General features: G+C 31.9%; 1 protein-coding gene across 7 annotated transcripts in view; it reads left to right on the forward strand.

Moving 5' to 3' along the window:
• The window catches only part of LOC126857894 (phosphatidylinositol 4-phosphate 5-kinase type-1 alpha-like), a 38999-nt gene extending 14783 nt beyond the window's left edge, over positions 1-24216 (forward strand). For 2 of the 7 annotated variants that reach the window (XM_050607745.1, XM_050607746.1), the window contains 7 exons: positions 574-651; positions 3171-3224; positions 4019-4399; positions 8560-8764; positions 9301-9512; positions 11872-11972; positions 19090-21267. In XM_050607745.1, coding sequence (XP_050463702.1) covers positions 574-651; positions 3171-3224; positions 4019-4399; positions 8560-8764; positions 9301-9512; positions 11872-11972; positions 19090-19248 — 1190 coding nt within the window. In that variant the 3' untranslated portion in view covers positions 19249-21267. Of the gene's footprint in view, positions 1-573; positions 652-3170; positions 3225-4018; positions 4400-8559; positions 8765-9300; positions 9513-11871; positions 11973-13382; positions 18642-19089; positions 21268-21377 lie in introns of those variants that run through there. The other 5 variants (XM_050607751.1, XM_050607752.1, XM_050607749.1 and 2 more) reach the window with 4 other exon arrangements.
• The last annotated feature ends 1801 nt before the right edge of the window (positions 24217-26017 follow it).

The raw sequence follows: 26017 nt of genomic DNA on the forward strand, positions 1-26017 counted from the left end.
TGCTGTAGCGAGATTTACGTTTTATTTGGAGAGAAAATTTAGATATACTATCTAGGAATAAGATGATAGATGAAAGAAACTGTTGTAATACAAGTTGATTTCTTTATTAGAATTAACGATTAGATTTAGCTATAATGTAAACGCTTATTTTAAATATGCATATTTAAAAGAGACTGCAATATTTCAAATCTGCAAAAAAGAAGACAACTTTTATAACTATTTTTAGAACTTATATATATTAAATTATTTTCTCTAGTGAAAAAGATAAAAAAAGCATTTACTATATACAATTATCATGTTAAAATTGAATAATCAATAGGATGATCTATTAACAATTAGGTTCATTCTGTAAATTGAAACAGTGCTAATAAAGCTTATAACGAGGCTAATATATCCTTCGATCCTTGCTACGGTACTGATGTCAGCTTTTGTAGCATAATACGTTTGTGCCCTTTTAATAGGTATATACTTAACACGTGCAAATTTTAAAGCAGTTTTTAAAAATAACTTGATGTGTTACTTTACACGCAGCTTTGTACAAGAAATTATGGCATCTCATATTTTATGTTACAGCCTTGAAGCATTCCCCATCGAAGAGGAAAAGTATAAGCAGACCACTGAGGCCACTGGAGGGTGATTTCGATTCGACCGGTGAGTTAGATGCGTTTCAATTCAAATCATTTTCCAATATTCTGTCATTCCAAAGTTCTTTGCGCTTGTTTATGATATCACGCGAGAAAGATTTTCGGAACGTCATTAATAATGGATCACGTATGATTATTTTTGCATCTCTAAATATTTTCCTGTAATATTCAACAACTCCAAAACGCCGACACCAAAATAGCGAATCACGCGATAAAAGGATTAATTATATTTGAAGATTGTCTGATTCTCTTACCAAGAATACGGCAAAATATATTAGCAGCGCAATTTAAAACTTAGAAATCTGAATTCCGAAAATCGTGCTGAAGGCCTTCGATAAAACGTTTCTTCACGATTCTGTTATTGGCTTTGCGCTGAATTTCACTGTAGCCAGGCACAGCGATCAGTGCAATAAACTTAGTTGCGGCATTCCCACGTTACCCGCTTCTAAAGCATTCACGACACTACCGACATGCGAAGACGTCAAGAAGTCTAGATGAAGTCCCATCTAATCTTATCTACTCCCTCATCCTTCATCCTTCATTAAGTTGTCTTCCTACGGTATTCCCTTATTCGAATACAAAACGTATGTACATTTAAAATTTCTAATACTATAATTATTTAGTAGATTTTAATACATAGCATAAAGATGCACGTTTTGCAATAAAAATATCTTTATTTTTTACATTAGTAGTCAGAGAAAGTTTAAATAATTTTACCATCAATAAATAAACGCAAATTTATACATACATCTCAGTACTGAAGTTACAATTAATAATGAACGATGGTAAAATTAATGTAAATAATAAATACAGAATTATATATTGTACAGAACCAATATATATACAACTGCAATTTATATTTTATTAAAGTTATATATTTTATCTGACAAAAAGATTATATTTCACCTAGATTAAATTCCACTATTCACGAGTTTCTGCACTTCGTACCTCGTTACTTTATCTATTCTCGTATCCTTATAATTAATCCCTTTACCAATGCATTTGTCCTAAGCAGCTTTATATCGTGAATGTCAGTAAAATGTTTAATTTCTTCCTGTTACACCTACATCCCTTGCTCGAATCCTGGTTCTGCCTCGGAACTCCTTCGGTCAACGAGATGACAGAGAAACTGCGACCGCGCGATTTCGGCAGAGTGCGCTTTTATCATGCTTCGCTCATGTTGCGAATGAAAAAAATGCTTGAAAGAACGCAGCGAACACCAAATTTTACAATAAAGCAGGGTTTGAATTATTATCACCGATGAAATTCTGATTTTGATGCTACAGATAAGCGAAAATAATTCGAGGTAAATGTCCGGATTAACTTACGCCTCACGGATCGTTTTCATTTTTATATATATTGTAGAGGATACATTCTTAAGTAACACGTACTTTGAATTTTGTGACGTTCTCTTCTGGTTCCAGAGATATGCGATTTTAAAGTTTCACAGTTTTAATGTTTTTTTTTTTATATAAAATAAGGAAAAATAAAGTTTGTTTACGTTGTATGCGTAAAGCAGACGTGGAAAAAATTTGTACTATGTACAAATGTATTTACATTTCCAGGGACGAAGCTCCTTGGATTTTTTCGCTTTCCACGCAAAGCGAGATTCAACGCGAACCTAAGTATTTCTTTTTTTATAGTGGAGCCCTCCCACGGCGGGGGGCGGAACATACTGCCTCACTCATATACTTTTTAATGCGAAGAGAGACTCCATATGGGTTTACAACTTTCTACTTTATGCATATTTACCAGAAAATTATATAAGACAGCATTTATCAATACAAAGATTTGAGTTGAACCTCGATTTGTGTGGAAAATTGTGATATGGAATTTTGCATTAAAAAATAACCCCCTCCCCCCACCTTGCGAGAGGGCTCCACTATCAAAAAACTAGACACATAAGTTTGCGTTGAACCTCGTTTTGCGTGGAATAGCAATTATGATTCTGAAGCGTACTAACAGTACGCTAATACAAAGATAATTAAATGTAAACAAAAAAAATCTTAGGGGAAGTATATTGAAAGTGATGCAAATGTAAACAAAAAAATTAAAACATACAAGTAAGATATAATGAAAAGATGATACAAGTAAATGCGAAAATGATACTTCATTATGATACTTCAAAATCGCATATCTCTGGAACCAGAAGAGAGCGCCACAAAATTCAAAGTGCGTGTTACTTAGCAAAGTACCCTCTACAATATATGTAAAAATGAAAACGATCCGTAAAGTGTTAGTTAATCCGAACATTAACCTAATTCTATACTTATCCTGGAGAAAAGATAAATACTTTTGTGCATCTGCAGCATCAATATCTCTCTTTCTGACATAACGATTTCGAACTCTACGGTAAAGAGATTTCGTGACACCGAAGACGAGATCTCGTGCTTGGAAAGCGCTTTTGGCATTGAATGGCTTTCGCGTTTAGATTCTTTCGAAATCCGTGGTGAGTTTCTCTGTCCAATTAAGAGCCGGACACGTGACAAGTACGGTAATGGTACATGGTGTTATATGGTGGTTTAGCGGTGGCGGCAACTGGAGGTTCGGCAATGCATGCTACATCACCTACGAAGGCCGGTGAGTCTCATTTACTTTAATGTATAGTTGTTCATTGCTATGCGAAACTATTCTCAAAATTGCACAATATCGCGAAAATATATCCTGTTATCTTTTGGAACAGACGCTCAAAGAATATGACGACATGAGCGCGTTTTTTACTCAAAGAGTAAAAACAAAAGATTATGATAAATTTTTAATCTTAAAGAGCCTGTGTAAATTTGTTTGCTATATTACGATGAATCTGAAACTATTAGTTATAATATACAAGTATATTAATATATTAATTAAAGTTTTAATAAATTAAATAATTATTAATTTCTTTATTAATCAGCTTATTATAACAAATTGTCAATCATGTATCATTTATCGCAAATGAATAATTTTTCGAGTGAACTGTGCAACGTAAATTCGAAAGAATTATAAGATGGTGTGTGTTTTATATAATTATACATTATTATACATACACATATAATTATTGTAACAAAAATATGCTTCACATATTGCACTTGGTCACACTTGGTACTTTTCCCTGTTTAATTATGAACATTTATATATATCCATATATTATAGTAAATTGTATCATAGTATTTACAAAATTGCACTATGAATATTCTCATAAAAAGCTCGATCAGAAAAGAATCAACGTTGCACGATTCTCCGAATCATCGACTTCTCTCATCCGGCTTCTCTGTTTTTCTCTGTTTGCCTGCCTCTGTCTCTATATATTCCCATTCCGATGCTGCACACCGCGACTCCCTCGACCGTTGAACTCCCTCGGACGGCCACGAACGACCTCGAACGACCCCGAGTAGCAGTTAGCTTGCCCGATTCTGCGATCAGCGCGGCGAACGCGGCGGTCACGAGCGGCTCGGTGCCGATCGCCACCTCGACCCCGGTTAATCCCGCTGCCGGTCCGCTGAGTCCGCCACCGTTGACCTTAGCCGGTCAGATTCCGCATCCGCACGAGCATCCGCCGGGGGCCGCTCCCACGGTCAAGGTCACGACTTACCCAGCCGTGCTGAAGGGTAGAAGTGCGGCAAGTCCACCGAATCCGAACCTGGTACCGTCCGGCAAGGTCCCACCGCCGGTGCCACCGCGGGGCACGGGTCCCTCGAGGACCGGCAGGTCCTCCGAGGAACACCGGACGGCTGGCGCTATCGTCTCAACGACGTCATCGGTGACTTCCAGCCGAGGTGATGAAGCAGCCATAATCACGAGATATCGCTTGCATGACAGTTCGTGCGACCTGCACCGCCCGCTCCCATCCGACCATTCCTCTACTTCTGCTACCACCGCTAAAACTGTGACCTCTACTATCACTGCTGCTACCTCTACTAAAACTACCGCGATCTCGAATGCGTTGCATGCTCATACATCGACACTCAACACGTATCACGTCATGCATCGCGGCAATTTCGACCGAGAAACCGGAAGCGATGATCGACCGATGGATTGGTATATCCAGGGTCTGGACGAAGAGTTTGTCAGCGTGGAGAAGATTGAGGACGTTTACATTATCAAGACCAGTCCGTATCCCTTCAGGCCAGATAGAGGGATTTACCGATCCGACCGCTGGAAAGAATTTGACGGAGCTGAAAATCGTGCTATTTTAAGGAAAGATAAAGAGGAGAAAGATAGCACTAAGACGGATCATCTAGCGAAGTTTACATATTTTCTCAATCCAAGTTCTCGAAGTGATCTGATGAATTATAAGATGTCGCGAAAAGACAAGAAGCATTCCGAGACATATTACGAGAGGATGAAAAGAAAGCAGAGGGATCTCGAGGCCTCTATCACGACTATCACGACGATGTCGTATAGTCATAAGTCAATGGAAGATGCGAAAACGATGGATGCATCATTTTACGCGAAGAATAAGTCTATAGAAGAATCGGTTAAGCAAAAACTTTCAAAATCCGCTAAGAAGGATAGCATATTGCTGCAAAAGATCCGAGAGAAATCTAGAAAAAAGAAACGACTTGCACCGAAACCGAAGAAACAAATATCTACAACTTTTAATAGAAGTTTGGATGAAATTGAGAAAACAAAGGAAAGAAAAGAGGATAAAAGATTGTTTTCAAAAATCGATTTTCAGATGAATAAAAATGATCAGATTCAGGAGAAAAGTGACAAGAATGCCAGAAATTTTAAAGATGAAAGACCATCAGCAATCGGAAGCGATAAATCTTCTGAAATGAAGAATTGTTCTTCTAAAAACAGTTATCTTGATGACAAAAATATCTCTAAAACTATAAACGATGAACAAGGAAATAGGAGAAATGGATTTAAAGAAATCTTCCCGAAAGGCAATCACATTGAAAATCACATTGAAAATGAAAACGAGAAGAAGATGGTCCGCGAAAGAATTGGTAACTTTGATCGACAAACTAATGAGAGATTAAGAAAATATGAGGACTCTTCTACATTCGCAGCACTCAGTTCGAATAAAAATTATGATGAAAGTTCTTTATTTCGTGAAAAACAATCTTCATATAAACACGTAAGGAAGAATAATCCAAAAAATATGAACCGAGATGAATTGCAGAGCGTAACCAAGACCGAAATGCTTATATCTTCTAATTTCGACAACTTTAGAAGTAGAAATAGCAATGTCAAAAAATCTTCCGTTTCTGAGAAAGTAAAAAGTTTCGAGAAGATCAAAGTGAAAAAGGAAATGAGGAATACTCAGCAAGAAAAGCTATATTTGTATAATTTAAAGGAAGATGGAGTCAACCCTATTAAACAAAAAGTTCTACCGACTAGTAAAACCCAATTAAGTCAGGAAGAAGAAAAAATTGAGTTGAAAGAAAAAGTTGGGTTGAAAGCCAAAATACTAAATACCAAACATGAAAGATTTAAGTCGCTTTCGAATGGCAACGATCTATTATTTAATTGCCAAGAATTTGGAATGTTAAGACCGAATATCTCCTTTCTACATACTTATCGAAAAACACGATCGTTTACATAAAAATCTATTTCTGGCTATTAATTTTAAATTATTATAAAACTCTTGGCAATGTAGATAAGAAAAAGGCTACATTTTAAAAACGATAACAGATGATATAAAAGAGTTTTGATAATATTGATCAAGATGACAAATTCCGATTCGCGATAAATGATAATATATCAGATTTGTTTGGAACTTGCAACTTTATAAGGAAGAATTGTAGCTTTATAAGGAAAAACAACAGCTTCCATTTTCCTCCACTGGCTTATTAGACATAAAATGTTTTTTCCTTTACTATCACTGCAGCATGATAACGCAAATATTATTATTTCCCGCATATCATTATGATTCCGCGATCTCATATATTAGATTGCGATAACAATATTTTGATAGTCGACAGTTATCGAAGAAAATTATGAGTTATGTTAATTATTAATTGTTCTATTATGTTATTTATATTAGACATCGAGAAGAAAATAATCTGCGTTGATTAAAAGACATTTTTCTTCATCTCTTTTCCACATCTGCGACATTTCAATGTCAGTCAGATTTTAAGACATCGGTGAGGTATCGTTTATAAACAATCTAAATCATTCTCTGTCCATAGTGCAAAACTATTATTGCGTAATAATCTATGATTGATTAATGTTTCTAGCAATTTTTTAAAACTAGAAATTGCATGCATAGAATTTTTCATTACCATCAATAAATGAATAATGTGTTATGAAAAGTGAAATTTTGCTTACATTGTTACATTTTCATAATTATATACCTTTTTTTATCATTTTTACCATTTCTAGTTTTTGTGTGATTTAGCATTTATTTATTTAACTAATTGTATTTATTTACTTGTAATTGTATCATATATGTCAGCTCGAAGAATTTCGAAAGATTTACCTTTTGATTATAAATTGTATTAATAATTTCTCCATTCTTTATGTCGATGTGATATATGTCTATATCGATAAGAGGATGTTTATATGAGTATCTTTGTGATAACGTATCAGAGATGTATCATGTAAAACTCAATCTGTCCTGCCTACCCTATCTGAATATTTTATTTGCTATTGCACTTGCATAGTATACACACATGGCTGGATATGTACTGACACACGTAAATAGTATTACTTAATGAAAGTTTGAGATTGTTTCTTCTAATTTCGAATATAGATGCTTTATATTTTGATTGCATCTTTATTATTAGACTTTTTTTTACATTTTCAGCATTTTTAAGAATGCAATACTCTCATGTACTGTCGCAAAGTTATATAATAAATAATACAATTTTATCGTAATATAAAACTTGATTTACAAAATTAATGACTTGCTAGCTTGTTTGTTGCCTCTAAAAGTGTTGAAAATGTAATTTTTTGCTCTGAATAATTTCCTTGTTGTATAAAACGGCTTACAAACTTTGTATAGTTATTTTTTTTTCTTGCAAATATTTATAGTTGTTTTTATCTTAAGCTTCATCAACCATGTATTATACGCGTAGATAGGTAGAAGGGTTAATTTTTCGCGTAGATTTTTAGAGCAGATATCATTACTATTTTAAACCGGAACGATTGAATCACCTTAAATTGATGAAAATGATTCAATTTTTTCTGTTAATTCAACTTTTAAATCTTTACAAATGTATAATAAAAATTGATGATCTTTAAATTATTCCAGGGTTGGCAAAAAACTTATTTTTTTCATTTTAAACAAAAAACATTTGTTTTTTTGTTTAAAACAATGTTTTTTATTTTATTTGTGTTTTTAAATAAAGTAACTAAAAAACATGTTTTAAACTAAAAAAGCATGTTTTAAACAAACAAAAAAAACCACTTGATTGCTTTGATCTGTGTAAATATTTAAATTTTTTGCTAGCGTTAAAATGTAAATGTAAATAACATTGCCAAAATACAAGAAAAGTAGTTTAAAACTGTTTAAAACAGAAATGTTTAAAACGATATCCACTGTTTTAAACAAGTTTTAATCGGACAGTTTTAAACACATTGTTCAAAACATGCCAACCCTGAATTATTCTATATTTCAACAGCGTAACAATTTTCTTATCATGATGATCAATTTTGTTAATAGATAAGAAAATTGATACGGTGGTAAAAAATGTTGTAAAAAATATTTCTAAATTTTTCAACATTTTACTTTTTTAACAAATACAAAAAGATGCATCAATGTCTGAAGGAGGATAAAAAATATGTTTTTCCAAAACTGTTATTCGAAGTAAACCGTACTTTTTACGCTAAACATGTGTTTTAGTAATAGAATACATGTGAGTGTGATTCTGCGCTAAACGAATTCTTTATCCAACTTATTCTCTCATGCCATTCCATCCTTGCTACTATTTTATTCGAAATGATAGACGCGTGTCAATTAGGGCTAATTGTAGTACGCTTCTTGTAGGTGGCACCCTTCCTTCCACCTGTTCCACCCCGCCCCCGCCTTTTGACGACGCAGTCCGCTCAAACGATCAAACTCTGGCTTCCGGTGGTCATCTTCAACAAGGCGGTGCAACCATTCTCGCGAGCAGCCTGAGCTCCGCTCATTCCAAGCACAATAAAGTTGTTCATCATGTTACGCTCACCAAGACGTATCACGACACTGTAAGGTGAGTACAATCTTTTGTAATGTTAATGTTTATAATTTTAAACTATCTTCGTTATCAATCAGTAATATGAAATCAAGAGCAAAAAATTAATTGTTACGTTTTATGTGTAACAACATTTACCTGAATTACAATAAAATTAGTAAAGTTAACAGAAGTAATGCATAATGATAATTGCAAAATCTTTAGTAGTCATAATGTGAAACTAGTAACTTTTAAGAATATATGTTACTGATTGATAATCAGATATGTAATTGATAAAATATATATGTATCATCTTTACACTTTGTTTTGAACTTTTTTTTGATATTAATGATATATTATTGATATTACTAATTACTAAAATATACATATACATATGTTTTATGCTTATCTTTGCACTTTGCACGCATCTAAACAAAGATTTTCTTTTGCTTTATCACGGCAACTTCAGGAAAAGGAAAATGTTAGTATTATTTGATTTTAATTTAATCACACACATTATTATACTCGTTCCTCGATTACTAGGTATTAAATCTCGAATAAATTTATTCCGATAGCATATCGGATGTGCATTTGGAGAGCAGCGGTAGCGGTAGCGGCAGCGGCGGCAGGGAAACCAAGTCATCGCTGAGCGTCGAGAGCGGGGGTAGCAGTCGCGGTGGTGGTTGTCTCACATGGACTCCACCAGCTGGAAGCGCAGAGGGTTCGACGCCCACATGGACCGAGGGGACGCCGTCCTTCACCGAGAGCTCCAGCAGCGGCGACATAGGTAAGTTGCTGTGCGCGCTCAACATCTACTACGGCTCCTGAAGAGTACTGCCACGAGGATCACAGCTACATCTTCTTCTGCCGCTAGCTTCCTCTTCTCTTCTGTCTACTCGAAGCCTCTGACAAAGAAATTTGCGAGTTGATTCTCAGTCTGCTTCTCGATTGTTGACATAGATTTTTGGTTTTTTTTTATATGTTGATTTTTTGCGAGGAGTATTCGATTTTTTTTTTTAGAATATATATATATATATATATATATATATATATATATATATATATGTATTCTGTCGATTTTGTACATTTAAAGTTTTCTTTTTATAGAATTTTTTTATGCTTTACATCGATTAACTGATGCAAAAACATTAATGATCATATTGATGGTGGATTTCTTTATATAACATTGATATAACAATTATGCAGAATATTAATATAATTGAATTATTGAATACGAATACATGGAGTATATTTAACAAACTATCATGAGAAGTTTTATTCCCTCAGAATATTAAAATTATTTTTTAATTATACTATGAAATGTGTACAGCGTATACATTACTATCGTTAACTTTACAAATTCATGTGTCATAACGCAAACAATTATCACATTCCAGTGCCAAACTAGCGAAAGATTTTTTTTTTATTAAAGTAACAGGATCTTTGTTTAAAAGCGAAGCAAACAAAGAAAATATAACATTTATGTTAATTAATACATACATATCAAAGATTAGAATAATATATATATTACATATATCAGAATAATATTTATATATAAACCAGTTTTACCGACTTATTCTATATATTTTTATTAACTTTTACTACGATTTTTACTACAAATTTTATTCATTGTTATTATATTTTATTATTGTTACAATTTTTCATTCACTGTTACACTATTTTTCAAAAGTAATAATTTTTTGAAATCACGGCGACATTATATATTCAATTATATCGAAATTATATACATATATAAAACATATGGAATGCGATAATCAAAAAGCAAAAACTTAGTGCATAATTATCGTTTAAATATTGTATTTCGAGGAAAAATTTCCACCTTATTTGATTTTATATGAATAATACAATATATATGTGTGTGTGGGTATTACTATATGACACAGAAATGATTGCCATGAAGGCGATGAGGTGCATTTTTCACAATTGCAGTTCTTTGACAATCATTTAACTAATTATCGATTATATCGATAAAAATGATATCGGTTAAGTGGAAAGAACAATAGCAATTTTATTCTTCATAGCTCAATATTATTTTATCTAGTTTTATCTATAACTAACGATAAGTCAAAGGAAGCCTTGTTGAGATGCCTAAGATAATAAGATAATAACAAATGAGAGAAAGAGATAATAAAGGAGAAAATATGAAAAAAAGAAATACGAAACTTCACTCTCTCGTCACTCTTCATCAACTCCTATCTATACACTGATTTTATTTTTCTATTTTTATCTGTACGTATATGTATGTTTTCCGAGCTTCGACGATTACTTCGGATCGCTGAGCTATGAGATAAGTTTCGATCTTTCTTTTATCTATATCTTCTTCCACTATATTGGATCACGCAAGCAATTAATTCACATGCTTTTCATTATGCCTAATTAACATAATTTATAGAACGCACGATATTCTCTACGTTTCGTGATTCGATCTGAAGATTGCGAAATCTTGAGAAAGATACAGAAGTCCTAAAAATCAACTTACATAAAATTAATTGAATAAAACATTTTTATATAGATGCTATCACATTTTTATATAGATGCTATATTTTTATATATATGCTTTTATGATTTCGAGGGGAGCAGAAGTTAATTATATGAGTTTAATTGTAGATGGCGGCCATTTTATCAAATGGCCAATTGTAAAATGATTTGAATTGAAAATCTGAAAAACCGTTGTATTTGTCTCAATAGCCAGCTAACATTCACTGGAATAAAAAATCGATTGCCATTTGAAAAAATGACCGCCATGCAGAAAAATGTCGAAAGTGGCGCCATCTATATAATTAAACTGACTGATGACCAACTTCTGCCTTCTTGGAATTATAAAACTATTGTCTGAAGAATTTTTTCCAATCTCTTTTACTTCAAGAGATATTCAGCTGCATCACTTAAAATGATACACCCAGTATATAGTGTACGTTCTCATATAACATTTCACGCTGCGATAAAACAAATATCTCAAGATTTCACAATCTCGCAGTTGCCATCATTTTTCCGCTTTTTTCCAAATATAGAATCAATTTGGAAATCACACTATCGCTCGGAATACCTTTATGCCTTTCGTTACCAGCAATCTCTGAAAGGTTCAATATTATTTTTTGCACGATGACGATTAAGGATAATTTTAGGTTGCCCGACGACACCAATCAAGGGTAATCAGCGTCAGGATGACGGCGGAAGGATCGCGGCCACCGTGGAAGAGGCATTAGCAAGTCTCACGACCGAAATGGTGAGTCTTTATTTATTTTACCGACCGATCGGACACAGAAGATGCAGCTTAAGCAACAGAGGATCATGTTAATATTGTTATAAAAAATTAAGCGCACATTTTATATTTTATTTTTATTTATTTATTTATTAATAATGATTGAGAAAATTCCTTTGGTGTACAGTATATGTGCGTACAAAAGTAATGTAAAGGACAGAGAAGAAAAAAGCATAAACAAAAATAAAGAAAAACAAAAAAAAAACATTTGATGTACATTCATAAAATAAATCACATAAAATTACAAAATCAACTCTTGGAGTAAGAAATGTTTATTTTTTAATTGCCATTTTTTTCGTATCTTTGTTGTTTCAATAAGTTCATAGCTCTATCGATGTAACCGCTAACATTAATTGGAGCATAACTTGTTATTTATAAAAAAATACTGCTATTTTTATCGCTATAGACAAAATGAATGCTTTGTAAGCATAGTCGTAGTAATATTATCATGATTTGATCTGTTGTCGCCGCTGTATATTTCTGCGAACAGACGATATACATATATGAGATGGTAAGTTCGCTATCGTCAGTGGCCGATTGATCGAATTATTGAAACGTGTTCTTGTCGAGTGTGACCAAAGGGATTATCATAACCGAAAGAAGATGGTGACAAAAACCTAACGAACGGTAATCGCGCTGTCAGCGTCTTTAAACCTGTTTAACGTTCCCTCGAATAACTATCCTGGATTTTCCAGGACTACCTGTGAACTGACTAATCCTCGATCCGCATTGGAGCGTCCCAAAGGAAGCCAAATATTATTATAAAATTTAAATAGTAGCACGTTTTTGAAAAATGATGACATGGTTGATACATTCTCGAGACGTTCATCGCTGAGACCGTTGGCGTGACAAACGCGTCGACGGTATTCTTCATTATGCTGCGACACGCACTTTATTGAAAAGTAAACAAACGTTTTATCGCAAGGCACCGCCGTCTGACGAAACACAAAAATATGCGCGCAAAAAAACATGTATATGTCAGCATGATTTACGTTACACGAAACGTTCTTCGCTTCTCGAATAAAGGGTACCGATTCAAACCGTGTTGATTCAATTTAAAAACGTGCAATTCTAATATAATTATTCTGATATAATATATTTTTAACAAAAGAAAGCATCGCAGAATTGCTTACGGATCGCGAAGAAAACAAACTATAACTCTCATAATTATTTATAATTAATCGATAGCCAGAAAATATTTATCTATTCCGATGGAGAGAGAGAGGGAAAAATAATTATGAGCTACTTCCTTGTTGAAAAACAGATCTTTCTTAGTTTATGAAAATCATTCTGATAGAAACGAACGGCCGCTTTGGAACGCTCCATGCGAGAAAATCAGACTGTTTGAACGCTTTGTCTATTTTCCTGAATCAGGAGATACTGCAGCGCGAGTGAGAATGCACGACTATCGTCCTTCTCCACTAATCTTCGTCACTTCGTGTGCAACGTGCTGTGGGTGATCTGCACCGTCATAGCGACGAATCTTCTGGAGTGAAAGTGAGAAAGAGAGAAAGAGAGAATGCGCGAGTGAGCGTATGCGAAGGAGACATAGAATGATTATAGACAGCAAAGAGTTTAACCCTTGATTGGTCGCGTTAGAATAAGTTGCTGTGGCCGGTGTAATTTGCTTTTCAGGCTAATTTGACAATAGTAAATTTGTTTAAGTTTCGCTATTGGTATTGGGTACTTTGTACTATTCCCTTCACAGAAAATTATGCTTTATATGTTAAAATTTTTGTCTTTCTTTATCATTCTTCTCTTACCCTCATCCTTTGTCATCATTATTATTGCCATTGATTTTCTTTTTTCTATTCTTGCCAAGAAAATTTCTTGTTTTTTAGTTATTCTTACTTTATATATATATACATACATTATATAAGGATGATTCAAAAATACTTGTACATTTGGGATAAGTTGTTCACACATAAACAAGAATAAAATTATATGAAATCGAACTTACTTCAAGTGAAGTTTGATCATAATTATATGACAAACTTGTTTGAAGGGATTAATAAACGTAATAATGCTAGTTCCTGCCAGGAGTCGCCACAATCTTCAGAGTTTAGGATTCAGGATGGCTGGGTTCTCCATTCATCCTCATACATGCTTCATATTTTTAGAGCTTATTTTTTAAAAGAAATTATTGCCAAAGACTGGCAGATTTTTGAAGAGTAGGGAAATACATAAAGGGCGGGAGTGTAATCCCTTCTAAAAAATTTATATGATAGGATCTTTCCGATTCTTTCCAAAAACCATGAATATTCTCGTCTTCACAATGGGCTCCCCAGACTATAATGGAGGTATCGGAAAATATTTCTTTTTCAATAGAGAAAGTTTTTATGGGGTTACGTGCTACCAGAATTTTATTTGATCACTAAGTTAAATTCTCTTGCAGATATTCTGGCAAGATCATGTTTCGATCATAATCTCCGTCCGTGATTAGAAGAGCAAGGAATTTAACTCTTTCAAGTCTCTTTGTATATATCCAAGGATATTTGACTACCCGACAACTCTTTACAAGATGATCAATAAGTTGAGCAAATTCTCGAATTATGCATTTTGTTTTGTTTCTGAAGGATAAAACTAAGTTTTGATTATTTCGTTTTTCTTGTGTTAGTTTAAGAGTCATAGTTTTTGAATTTAACAAGAAACATTTACACAAATTACTTGGAGAAGTTTTGCATTTTTAATAGTTAAAAAAAAGACCCAACGATTCACAAGAGCAATTGTTTCCTTAATATTTTTCTTGGTATGATTGGTAAGAATCTCCGACAAGGAGGAAATCATCTAAATAAACCGCCAATAAGAAGTTCTTCCTTTTAGTTCATTCATTATCGGCTTTAAAACTTTTGTAAAAATGTAAGGACTGATATTTAACCTAAAAGGTTATATTCAATGGCAAAAACTGACAGAATATATGTACAATAATATATGATCAATGTAATATATCTTCAATTTAATTGTTTACCTACTCATAATTCACAACAAATGGACACATCATGGATTGTCACATCTTTTCAAAGATTCCATGATGATTGCGTATGGTTCCGCAAGCTAGGATTGGTGAAGCGTCTCTTCATTTGCAACTTCAGATGCATAAACTAGGGCTTTTAAGTGTCCCCATAGATGAAAATCTAATAAATTTAGAACAGGCCAGGGTAATGAATTGAATGTAATCATTCGATTATAACTCACAAACCAGGCATATGTATATATGACATCTGCTTATATGTAGAAAGATCACCTTCAAAGTTTGTACAAGTATTTCTGAATCTCATCTTGTATGTACACGCGCTCTCTATTAATACCTTAGATATTAAGGTATTAAGGACTTGCTATAAGTATCCGTATTATTCTTCATGGTAATTTGTACACTTAATCCTAAGAAACACTTAATCGCACGACTACTTGAGGGTTGAAACGGAAGGTAGCACGAATAGCTTCATTGAGGATCGAGGCGAATATTTGTTCTGGATTATCTCAAGTATTATTTGATTTAAATGACGCGTTTATAATTCGCTATGTAATGATTGTACTTAACGTAATTTTCAATCATTAAGGTGCATTTCTGATATGAAGACGTTCGTCTCGGTCCGCAACTTCTATTATTAATCCGATATCGATATGTATATCTGTATACATAAACAAGGGCGATTATCTCACTAGAGTGTGTTTCCCGCTATGATAAGGGAACACTTTCGATATCCTTATATGGGCATCTTGAATCTTCCTGGGTATAAAGAAAGAGTCAATATCATTGTGGTTACATATATACTTAACAAGAACGTGATAATCGTCGGCCTACAATACTCGATAACGCTTTTGACATTGCTGAAATCGACTTGGGAAGTGATTGAAATACCATTTTTGCAATTTGTAGAGTTTCATTGCGAAATATCACTTGTCCTTAAACTTTCAAAAAAGACTGAGAATAATGTAACTTCAAATATTTTATTATATCGGCATATAAATCTTTAATTAATATACGTCTAGTTCATTTTACTCTTTTGTTTATCAAGAAAACTATCAATATATGCCGAAAAATAATTAAATATTCTATGAACTTTTAAAATTAGAAATTTATTTTGAAATATAGGAAAGTAAGAAGTCAAAAAAGTACCAAAAGATCTATCTAGAGTAGGACATATAAAATAAATGAAAAAAATAATCGCGTGTAAAATTCATGTGTCAAAAAGTAGAAAATAAGCGATTATACATTCCTAAGGAATCAAGAATTACGAAAAATGGCATTTTATTCACTTCGAGACATTTTCACGCGCATCTATTATCCGCATATAATTCATGGGTCTTTTTCCTAATCGAGTGGTCGCCGTCGATGAATTGATATCGTAAGTTTCACTAACACGTGAGAGAGATCAACGCAATAAATATTGCCAATATTGAATTGATGCACGACGAGAAACGGAGCGATTGTAAATAAATAAAATATGCTTGCGCATAGTGTTTGGCTAGCAGGAGGCCCGCGCGATTCCTTTTTATTGCGTTATGTAGTTAGTGTTATGTACATGTGTCTATATGTGTCTCACACGTTCTATCTATCTCTGTATGTATCTATACATACACATATATACACACACACACACAAAGAAATGTGTACCGTGTATACATATTATAAATACAATGTGCGTGTGTACTTGCAAAGGAATCGTCTCGGGTTGTTTTTCCCAAATTCTGATGAGCTTCGGATATAGAGCCGTTTATATAAAATAGTTTGAAAAAAAATAGGGAGAGAGAGAGAGAAGTATTTTTTATATTCACGAATCCTGTCATGAATCTTTGATAAAGAATAGAAAAATTTTGTAATAAATCTGTACATTTTGATCGTAGCAATTGCAACGATATATTATCTCCTAATAGAGGAATTTAAAATAACATTTAACATTTTAAAATAGCATAGTTTCTCTGTTTTTTTTTCTCAAATTTATTTTTATATGATAATTTTAATTTCTTGTAGCGCGATAATATTATATATATATGTATTTTTTTCTCTAAGCGAAATTTTTTCTAATGCATAAAAGATAAAACTATCAGTAGATTATTACCGAGAATAAAAGTCGAAGCTATTGAAGAAGTTACTACAATGTAATAACGAAAATGTAATCTTATACATATATTATAGATGATGATATATTCTGCTAAGAGAGAAAAAAACGAAAAGGAGAAATTCAATATAGAGAAAATTTCCAATGTTCCAGAAATGTCAATAGAGATGTAGCGAATTCGTGATGTATGAAAGATTAAATCTGCAATAAAATATAAAGTTGATTAAAATTTATTCGATATATATCCGACGTTCATCAGAATCGGGTCTTACATTCGGAAATATTGCCTTGCCGGTGCTGTATTATATATAATAATACGACACGATGTGTGAGGACAATTGGCGAGGAAAGGAAGATAAATTTATAGTGCCGTGTACGTACAATACTTCGTAGTAGCAGAGCATTCAGATGTGTAATCGCGTTGCTGTAATAGTACGTGAGAGTTATCGCGAACGTTTTGAAAGGCCAAAATGTTGTTCAATTATACGTATTATTATTATATAAAACGCTTCTGAACAGTCGATGTAACATATATGATTGGCGGTAAAATCTCACCGCATCTCGGTAAGAGAATCTGAATTTGAAGAGAATCAAGCTTCGTCTCGATATCTTATTAACATTGCTTTCATTTTGCACATTCCGTCGAGTATTTTCATAAATACGGGATCGTATATTTTATCAATTGAAGAAGCATTTGAGCGACTTTTGTTGACGCATTCCAATGAGAAATTTGATTTCTATCTTTTAGCAGAGACACCACGTGTACAACGATAAATGAGAGTAATAATTAATGTTACAAATGATATTTTATGGATTAGATCGACTTGCTTTATCGGGCAGAGTCGATGAAAAATCCACGACGATTATTAAAGTTTTACCGTGGATGCAGATTTTACTGCCGAGATAGCTTCATGACACACACAGTAGCTTTGTTAACTCGATACCCTTCTGATGGGTATTACTGTCATCGTAATTGTTAGGATCCCGATCCTATAAACGTATTACTAACAACGTTAGCAACTTTGAGAGTGTGATATTTTTTTAACATATCCCCGGGAGTTAAATATTTTGGAATCTGAATTGACGCATGAATAATTCTTATTGATTCGCGCGAAAAATTCAGAAAGAATTAGAAGATCATCATGAATGCGTGCGCGAGAAAGATGCTGCGTTGCTTAAAAAAAATATATTGAGATTGTTCTAATAATAATATTCAATCATTTTATTTTTTTCGCCAAAATGATAAGAGATATTGTTTTGAAAGTTTCTTTTTAATGTAATTTTCAGCGATTGTCGTGAAATTATCGAAATTATCGTGCATGTTCCTTCTCGATTAATATAAATCTTTCCTGCTTGCAAGCGCCAAGTGGCATGTTATACGCAGATGTTTCTGTGTGCGTTTCGTGTGTGCTTATACAGAGCTGACGTTGATGCCATTCGTGAAATAACATTTATTTTGTAACTTCTCGATCATATCGTCGAACAAATCAATGTGCTTTGTCATGTTATAAATATAGCAGTCTCTCTTTTATTGTTACATAATTATCTGTCAAATATATTATTAATATTATATATCACATTTTAATTAACACCATATATATATATATATATATATATATATATATATATATAACTATGTTTTTTTTTTATTTTTGATGTGATCTTGTTACATTTATATATATATATATATATATATATATATATATATATATATATATATATATGTACAGTAAGGATATGACAGATGATCAATTTGAAAACTTTAATTTTTATAGATGACATATAATTTATAATAGATTATAGCTGATTTCTTAATTCTTGATACATATACATACTTTTTATCTTTAAAAATTGAAACAATTGATTTTAATAGGACTATAATTCTTAATAATGCATCGAAAATATTTGATTTTTAATAAAATTCTTGAAAAAAACTTGAAATGTACGCGTGCATTGAAACATGCGCCCGAGTAAATAAACATAAATATAGCGTATCTTTCTGTACTCGAATCATTCAGAGGCGAACCAGCCAAGACGGACAGCATCAATTGGAGCAAAGCACATCCTTTTCGTTTTATCGTCAAATCAGGACGAGTCTGAAGCGTGGTAACTCGAACCACGTTGCGTTTACGAGGAACATGCAAAGAGTATTAAACGGTCGACGTCGAGCATCATGACATATCCATGGATTAATATAAATTAATTTTTTTTTATAGAGATCCGCGAAATTTTTAAATTAATAAAATCATAACATGTGCATAAAATCGAGCACGTGCGTAGCTTCAGATCTGAAATGTTATCGAATTATATCAAAGCACATGATGTGTTATAAAAGAGATTATTAATAATCTTATCGTGAAGCTGATTGTATAGAAAGAGAATTTTAAATGTATATTGTTTGATATTTAAATTAATAATAATTTTAATAATGTGTGATATCAAGATAAAATAATATTACAGAGACTTATAATGTATTAATTGAGAAATCTGCAATTATTCTTTAACCATTTATAGATGCAACAACAATCGAAATGCATTCATAATATCAACAAAATAAGATTGGAAACAAAAAACAAATTAAAGATAAATGTACTTAAGGAATTGTCGTGATTTTATCTACTCCTTTACTCATTTAATATTGACACATTTTATCTAATTATTTATTAATGTTATCAGAGAAATATGAAGAAAAAGTATTTAGGTTTATAAAAAAAATTAAGCTTACATACAGAGTATGTAATTATTTGCATAATTCTATGCGCGCTGCATTTATTATATCGGTATAGAAACGATAATCGCTGAGAATCAAAATCAAATGAAAAATTATGTCGCAGATATTTATGATGATTATTTAATCGTGCAAATGTGCCAAGGATTCACAGAAGGCAAGTGATTCAACGGAGACATGTATTTATCGTGATCTGTTAATCCATGCGCCTCTTCCATTTCCGCATTTGCTCGTTTTATTCTATCATTTCAAAATGAATAAATTTTTTTTAGCACTTTCTATCCTCCGACAAACAATATAATTCACAAATTTAATTAATATATTAGTAAAATTTTTAATCATTAAGAACTATCACTTTTTTCTAAATCACTAACATTAGGATAAGTCTATGGGTATGCTTGAATTAAATTTGTGATAGTATTTAATGATTAATGATGAGATGTGAAATATAGTTTTCAATGATTTAGCTCATATTTCTATTGGCTCAGATTATTTCCGACAGTCGGTGGGTCTTCATCAATTTACGTGTTATTGTAAAACGCGAATAATATATTATTTTGTAATATAACTATTATTTCTGAGTCTCCAATGTCTGCAAGGGATATCTCATATATATATATATATATATATATATATATATATATATATATGTGTGTATGAAAGCTATATTTTCTTAGTTCTTGCATTTTCTATTATTTTTTTTGTATTATTTGTCCTCGGATATCAGACAACATGCGACCGAAATGATTCCTGGATATTAAGATGGATTTATAAATACAATATATATATATATATATATATATATATATATATATATATATATATATATATATTTGAAGAATGGGGGATGGAGAAACTGGGTTGGAGAAATCATATGTATACGGCAATCGATAATGATGGACTAGTTGTATCGATTTTAAAGCTTGATATTTTATGCATTAGATTAAAGGAAATATTCGAGCGTTTTTTTCTCTTAATTGTTAATTAATTACAAACTTTGACGTTAGTGAGTTAGTAGAAAAAATATATTTGCTAGCTAAATTCATGACACCTAGTCCATTGCTATCTGTCCGAAAAACTATCGCATAATAATGTTAATTAATTTCAGTAACGAAGCGATCCTTCAATTATGTCACGAATGAATTGTCATTTAATCACAAGAATGTTTGGCAATATATGAATATACATATATATTATTTAAATAAAGTAATTAGAATTATTTTTATGATTATCGTCGTCGAGCAGTGTACAATATTGATTCTCGTATACATCGCAAATTATTATATTCTTTATTGACATTCATCCTTTACTACAATCGCATATTTTTTGTCATTAAAAAGAGAGATTTAATATTATTATTATCTGAAATATGACGCTCTCTGCTAAGTATATCGAAATTTCAATCATTGAACTTTGAACTGTTGAAACATTTTATCATTATAAACCATTAAATCAACCGTCAAAAGAAGATTATTATCTGTAGTACTTTATATACAACCCTCTTTACCCTCGATCACTTTATTTTTGCTTTATTTTAACGAGTTTCTTATCCTGCTTTCTTTATTTGCTCCCTTTCAGACTCATCTGTAAACAAGTGAACGGAGATAGTTGTAGAAAAAGAGCGAAAAGAGAGCGAGAAAAAATGATTGCGGGACACAAATATGACTGGCCTGACGGGCAGTTGGTGCATTTATAGAAAATCTCTGGAATTAGTGTATGAAAAAAAGCATTAGTATTAAGTTCGTTGTAAGTAAACACGTAGCAAATAAGTAAAGTGTGCACGGAACTGACAGAGTGCTATTGATATACCCCTTTTTACACCGAGAGAAAAATTAGTTTGACTTTATATTCCATTTAGAATTTTTGCAAAATAAAAATGGACATTGTAAGAAAATTGAAATTAAGGAGACTTACTTGTTTAAATTTGGGCAATTCTGAATTATAATAACAATTATATGTGCCGAAGAAGAAATATTTTCCTCTCGGTGTCTTGTTTTTAAAGATCTGTTATCTGTAAAAATATCCCCTTTCCCCGCAAGGAACGTCTTATTTATATATATTTAAAACTATTATAATTTAATATAATTGTTCTCAGAGTTAACAATTATATTATAAATTATAAATATTGAATGTAGTACGAATCTCAAAATTTTCAGAAATATTTTAGAAAATATTTCTTCGAGATACATATCGCGCTTATATAATTTCGTAATAACAATTGAGACAATTACACTTGTTCATAAAAACTTTTCTCAGATTTTTGTCAGGGAGAATTGAAAACATATTTTAAACTCGATTGCTTCGCTGCTGCTTTCGGCAGCACGAGTGCATTGCGATTAAGTTATTTATTTTTTTCTGCTACCCGTTACTGCCTCGTACATCAATTAAGATATTATTTCGTGACTATCAAGTACATGAAACGGGTATTTCACATATACTGTCAGCACATGTAGACCCTAAAGATTTCTCATTTAAATTCCTTTCTTTATTCTCATAGTTTCGAAATAATAATAATAATTATAAAATTGTGAGTATAAACGGCCGAACAGCGATGTTTCAGATTATTTAATTAAAGTGCATGTGGGTCTTGATTGCGGAAGACAGTTTGTCATTCGATAGCGTGCGCGTTTACATGTGTTTAACACATAATGGATGTGTCTTCCGGGAAATACATCCGCGAAACGTGAATGAGCAGAGATCGTAAGTGCTGAGATATAAATTGCAGTGGAAGGTATTAGCGGTAACTAGCAATTACCTCAATTGATCTTGGCATAGATATTTTAATACGAGACTTGCTTCAATTGCCACGAGTTAATTGTCGTAACAAGGCTCAAGTTTCTGTCATGTGTGCGTATCTCTGCCATTGAAACTATCGAATTCGTTATAAATCGTTCGCGATAATTGCATTATCATTCCATATGCGTAAATACGCTGTCTCGAAATTCTTGCATAATTCTTGTATAAATCTGAGCATTCTCGATCTTAAATCACCCGCAATTTAGCAAGTTGTCGTGTACGATAATGAAGTGTTAATGTTAATAAGAATTCTGTGTATATATAATTGCTGTAAAAAAAGAAAAAAAAATTAGTTTGAGAAACATTCCTTTTACAATCTCTATAATCTCTCAATGTTCCCAATTTCTAGTTCGAGTTTCATTCTTTCCATCATTGTGAGTCAATATTATTCTTTCGTGTTTCTCGTTCACGCAGTATTAAAACCAAATTCTCTTTCGAAAAATAAAAAGCGACGTGTATGTAACACAACACGCGACTCAGCGTAGTAGAGGACGCTCATAGTCAACAAATAATTTGGGAATCTAAAATCTAAATCGAATAAAAAAATTGAATATACTAGGACATAATTATAATTATGCAATAATTGAGAAAGATAAAGAAAATAATATGGTTATTGACCTTTCATAATGTGACATAAATTTCCTTTATCTTTCCTTAATACTAGAATTTTTTAATATTACAATTATCAGAGTGATTAATATCGTAAATTAAAGGTAAATGAAATTAAATTGCAAACGAGTAAAAGAATTGGCACATGACCAAGAACATGTATTATTTTCAAGAATAAATTATATTAATTAATAATAGCGTTCTACATTCTTTTTCCATATATGTATAAATTCGAGAAAAATATAGGATTTTTGTTGAAAAAAGATACTATTACTTTAATGATTTAATTAATTAGCACAACATGCGAATGTAGAATGAGGGGCCAATAACCATACATTTTATACATATTATGAAGCTAATAATATATAAAATTCAATAATATATATAATATCACACAAGAAAGAATCTCATTACGATTTCACGTAACAAATGAAATGTAATTTGCGATACGAGTGATATTTATGAGATATTTGTGAGAACTCGGTGCGCTTGAAACCGTATTCAAGTGTCGCTCTCCGATGTTCCATCTGTACATATTTAAGAATGATATTATTTGCATGTATAAAAAATAGATATATTTATATATGTATATGTATACATATAAAAAAATGGCGCATCTATTTAAATATAGATTGCAGAATACTCGGCAACAAGCGTATTTCGTGAATAAATTAAAATTTTTCGTCGAAAAGTAAAATAAGATATTTATTATGTATTTAAAAAAAAAAAAGATATGTATCGATATATTAATCCCCTTTTTCATTGCAAGCTACTGAAAGTCAAAAGAAGTTTAAGTTTTCGACAAAATAGCATTCTTTTATTACAAATACGCTTGTTATCGAACATCGCTTATCGAATAACGTTATAAGCGCGCGATTGTGCATGATGTCTTGCATTTTCTTATTTTTATTGCGATATTATCGCGATATCTTCATACCTCGTTAGGCGAATAGTTTATTCCAGCCCACTGATGTACGATAACGAAGAATAAATTATTGTTGCGCCCTATTTATTTATAACGGAAATGATTTCATTTTTTTTTGTATTCGCCCGTCAGAAAGAGTCCCAAATCTGCCTGATCACGTAATGTAACGCTGCACAATTTATCGTATCGACGGCTATCAACTTCAATCAGATTAGTCTTGAATCGTAACGCTCTGAAGTTGTCTCTGAAATTGTAACGCGAAAATATTACTGCAGAAAAGAAGGTGAGTATCCGAAGCAAGATAAGAATTAAAGCATGAACACGAAAAAAATTTAATTATAATTCACATTATAATGCACTTTAGCACAAACTTACTGTTAAAATTTATCTATTAGAGAAGATAATAATGTAATTAGTATCTGGATCATTAAATATTCCATGTTAAGCCGGCGCATTTCATTTCGATGTCATTGCAGCTATTACTTTAATTAGAGAGATCCTACATAAACATCGAAGAAGAAGCTATCTATGAAATTAACAAAGTACAACAAAGCAGAAGTTAATGAGATGATTAAGATGACTCAGCTTACCTATAAAGGTTCACATCGATGAAGCAGAATTAGGACAGAGCTTCAACTTGGCTGCAATATATTCTGCATAAGGTAAGTATTATTTCACAACGTATACGCAATATATTGCATACTGGTCGAACGAATAAAACGTCAATGAGACTGTTAATTTACGCAGAGATAATCGGAGTCATTAAAGTGCATAAATATTTTTACGCAGTAATTTAACTTTCACCCCGAATATTTCGGACACACAAAAAGTAGCGCATTATTATATAACGCGCGATTTCGTTTTAGATCTATTTTCTTAATCTTTGCGAGATCCACTTTTTTCGAGTTTTTACATGTAAATATTAAGGATGTTCTGGATGTACAATAGTAGCAAAAAATTGTCAAAATTAAAAAGAAAACATGTTTTTTACGTTTATACTGTTTGAAAAATTAAAAAAATAAATTCGGGTTATGAAAAAGATTAAAGTATCGCAAAATAATATGGATTTTGATGCCTTCGTAAAAGAAAATAGTTTTAATTAATATTTTTCTTAATTTATGGCAAAAACTTTTGATCGTGAATATCCTCTGAAATCAACTGCAAAAAACAATGGAAAACGAGTAATTTGCAGAAAGAGAAAAAGAGACAGATAATATTTTTCTACAATTTTTAGTAAATAACTTTTAAAAGAATTAGTGGATCTAAATCAAGTTTTGCACAAATATTTATTAGAATTTCCTTAATATATGAGAAAATTTTTATTTCATTAGTAATATTTTTTCTTTGTCAAATTTGTTAATAAGTATTACAATAAGCAATTTTCCATAAGAATCAATAGTAACTTTAAATTTAAATAACTTCCAAACCGTTAAGAGAATTGTGTTTAGTTTTTGCACAAATATTCAGAAGAAATAGTAGAACAATCTATGAAATTTTAATACTTTTGTTAATATTTCGATATATGTCACATACATCTTTAGGCGAGGCATCTCTAGGAAATAAACAAGCACAACTTTAATCTTAGAATAATTCTTCCATTAGAACTATAATTATCATAATCTCGATAAGTAAGTAGATTAGTCCTTTTGCCAAGCGAGACGATGATCGCGTTTTCCTAATTTGTAACGGCCCGTAAACGCGTACTTTCTCAAACTGCATGCGCTAGTTTCGTTCGTATCTAGATCCATATTCTTTTATGTAGTAATAAACTATAAATGGACAATAAAATTATCTGGAAATAATAATGGGGGGATTCTTTATTTTAAAAACAATTGTATAAAATTAAGATATATCATACTTTATTTTTATAATTTTCATATAAATTTTT

This window comes from Cataglyphis hispanica, chromosome 23, assembly GCF_021464435.1.
Source record: "Cataglyphis hispanica isolate Lineage 1 chromosome 23, ULB_Chis1_1.0, whole genome shotgun sequence".
NCBI classification, from domain to species: Eukaryota; Metazoa; Arthropoda; class Insecta; order Hymenoptera; family Formicidae; genus Cataglyphis; species Cataglyphis hispanica.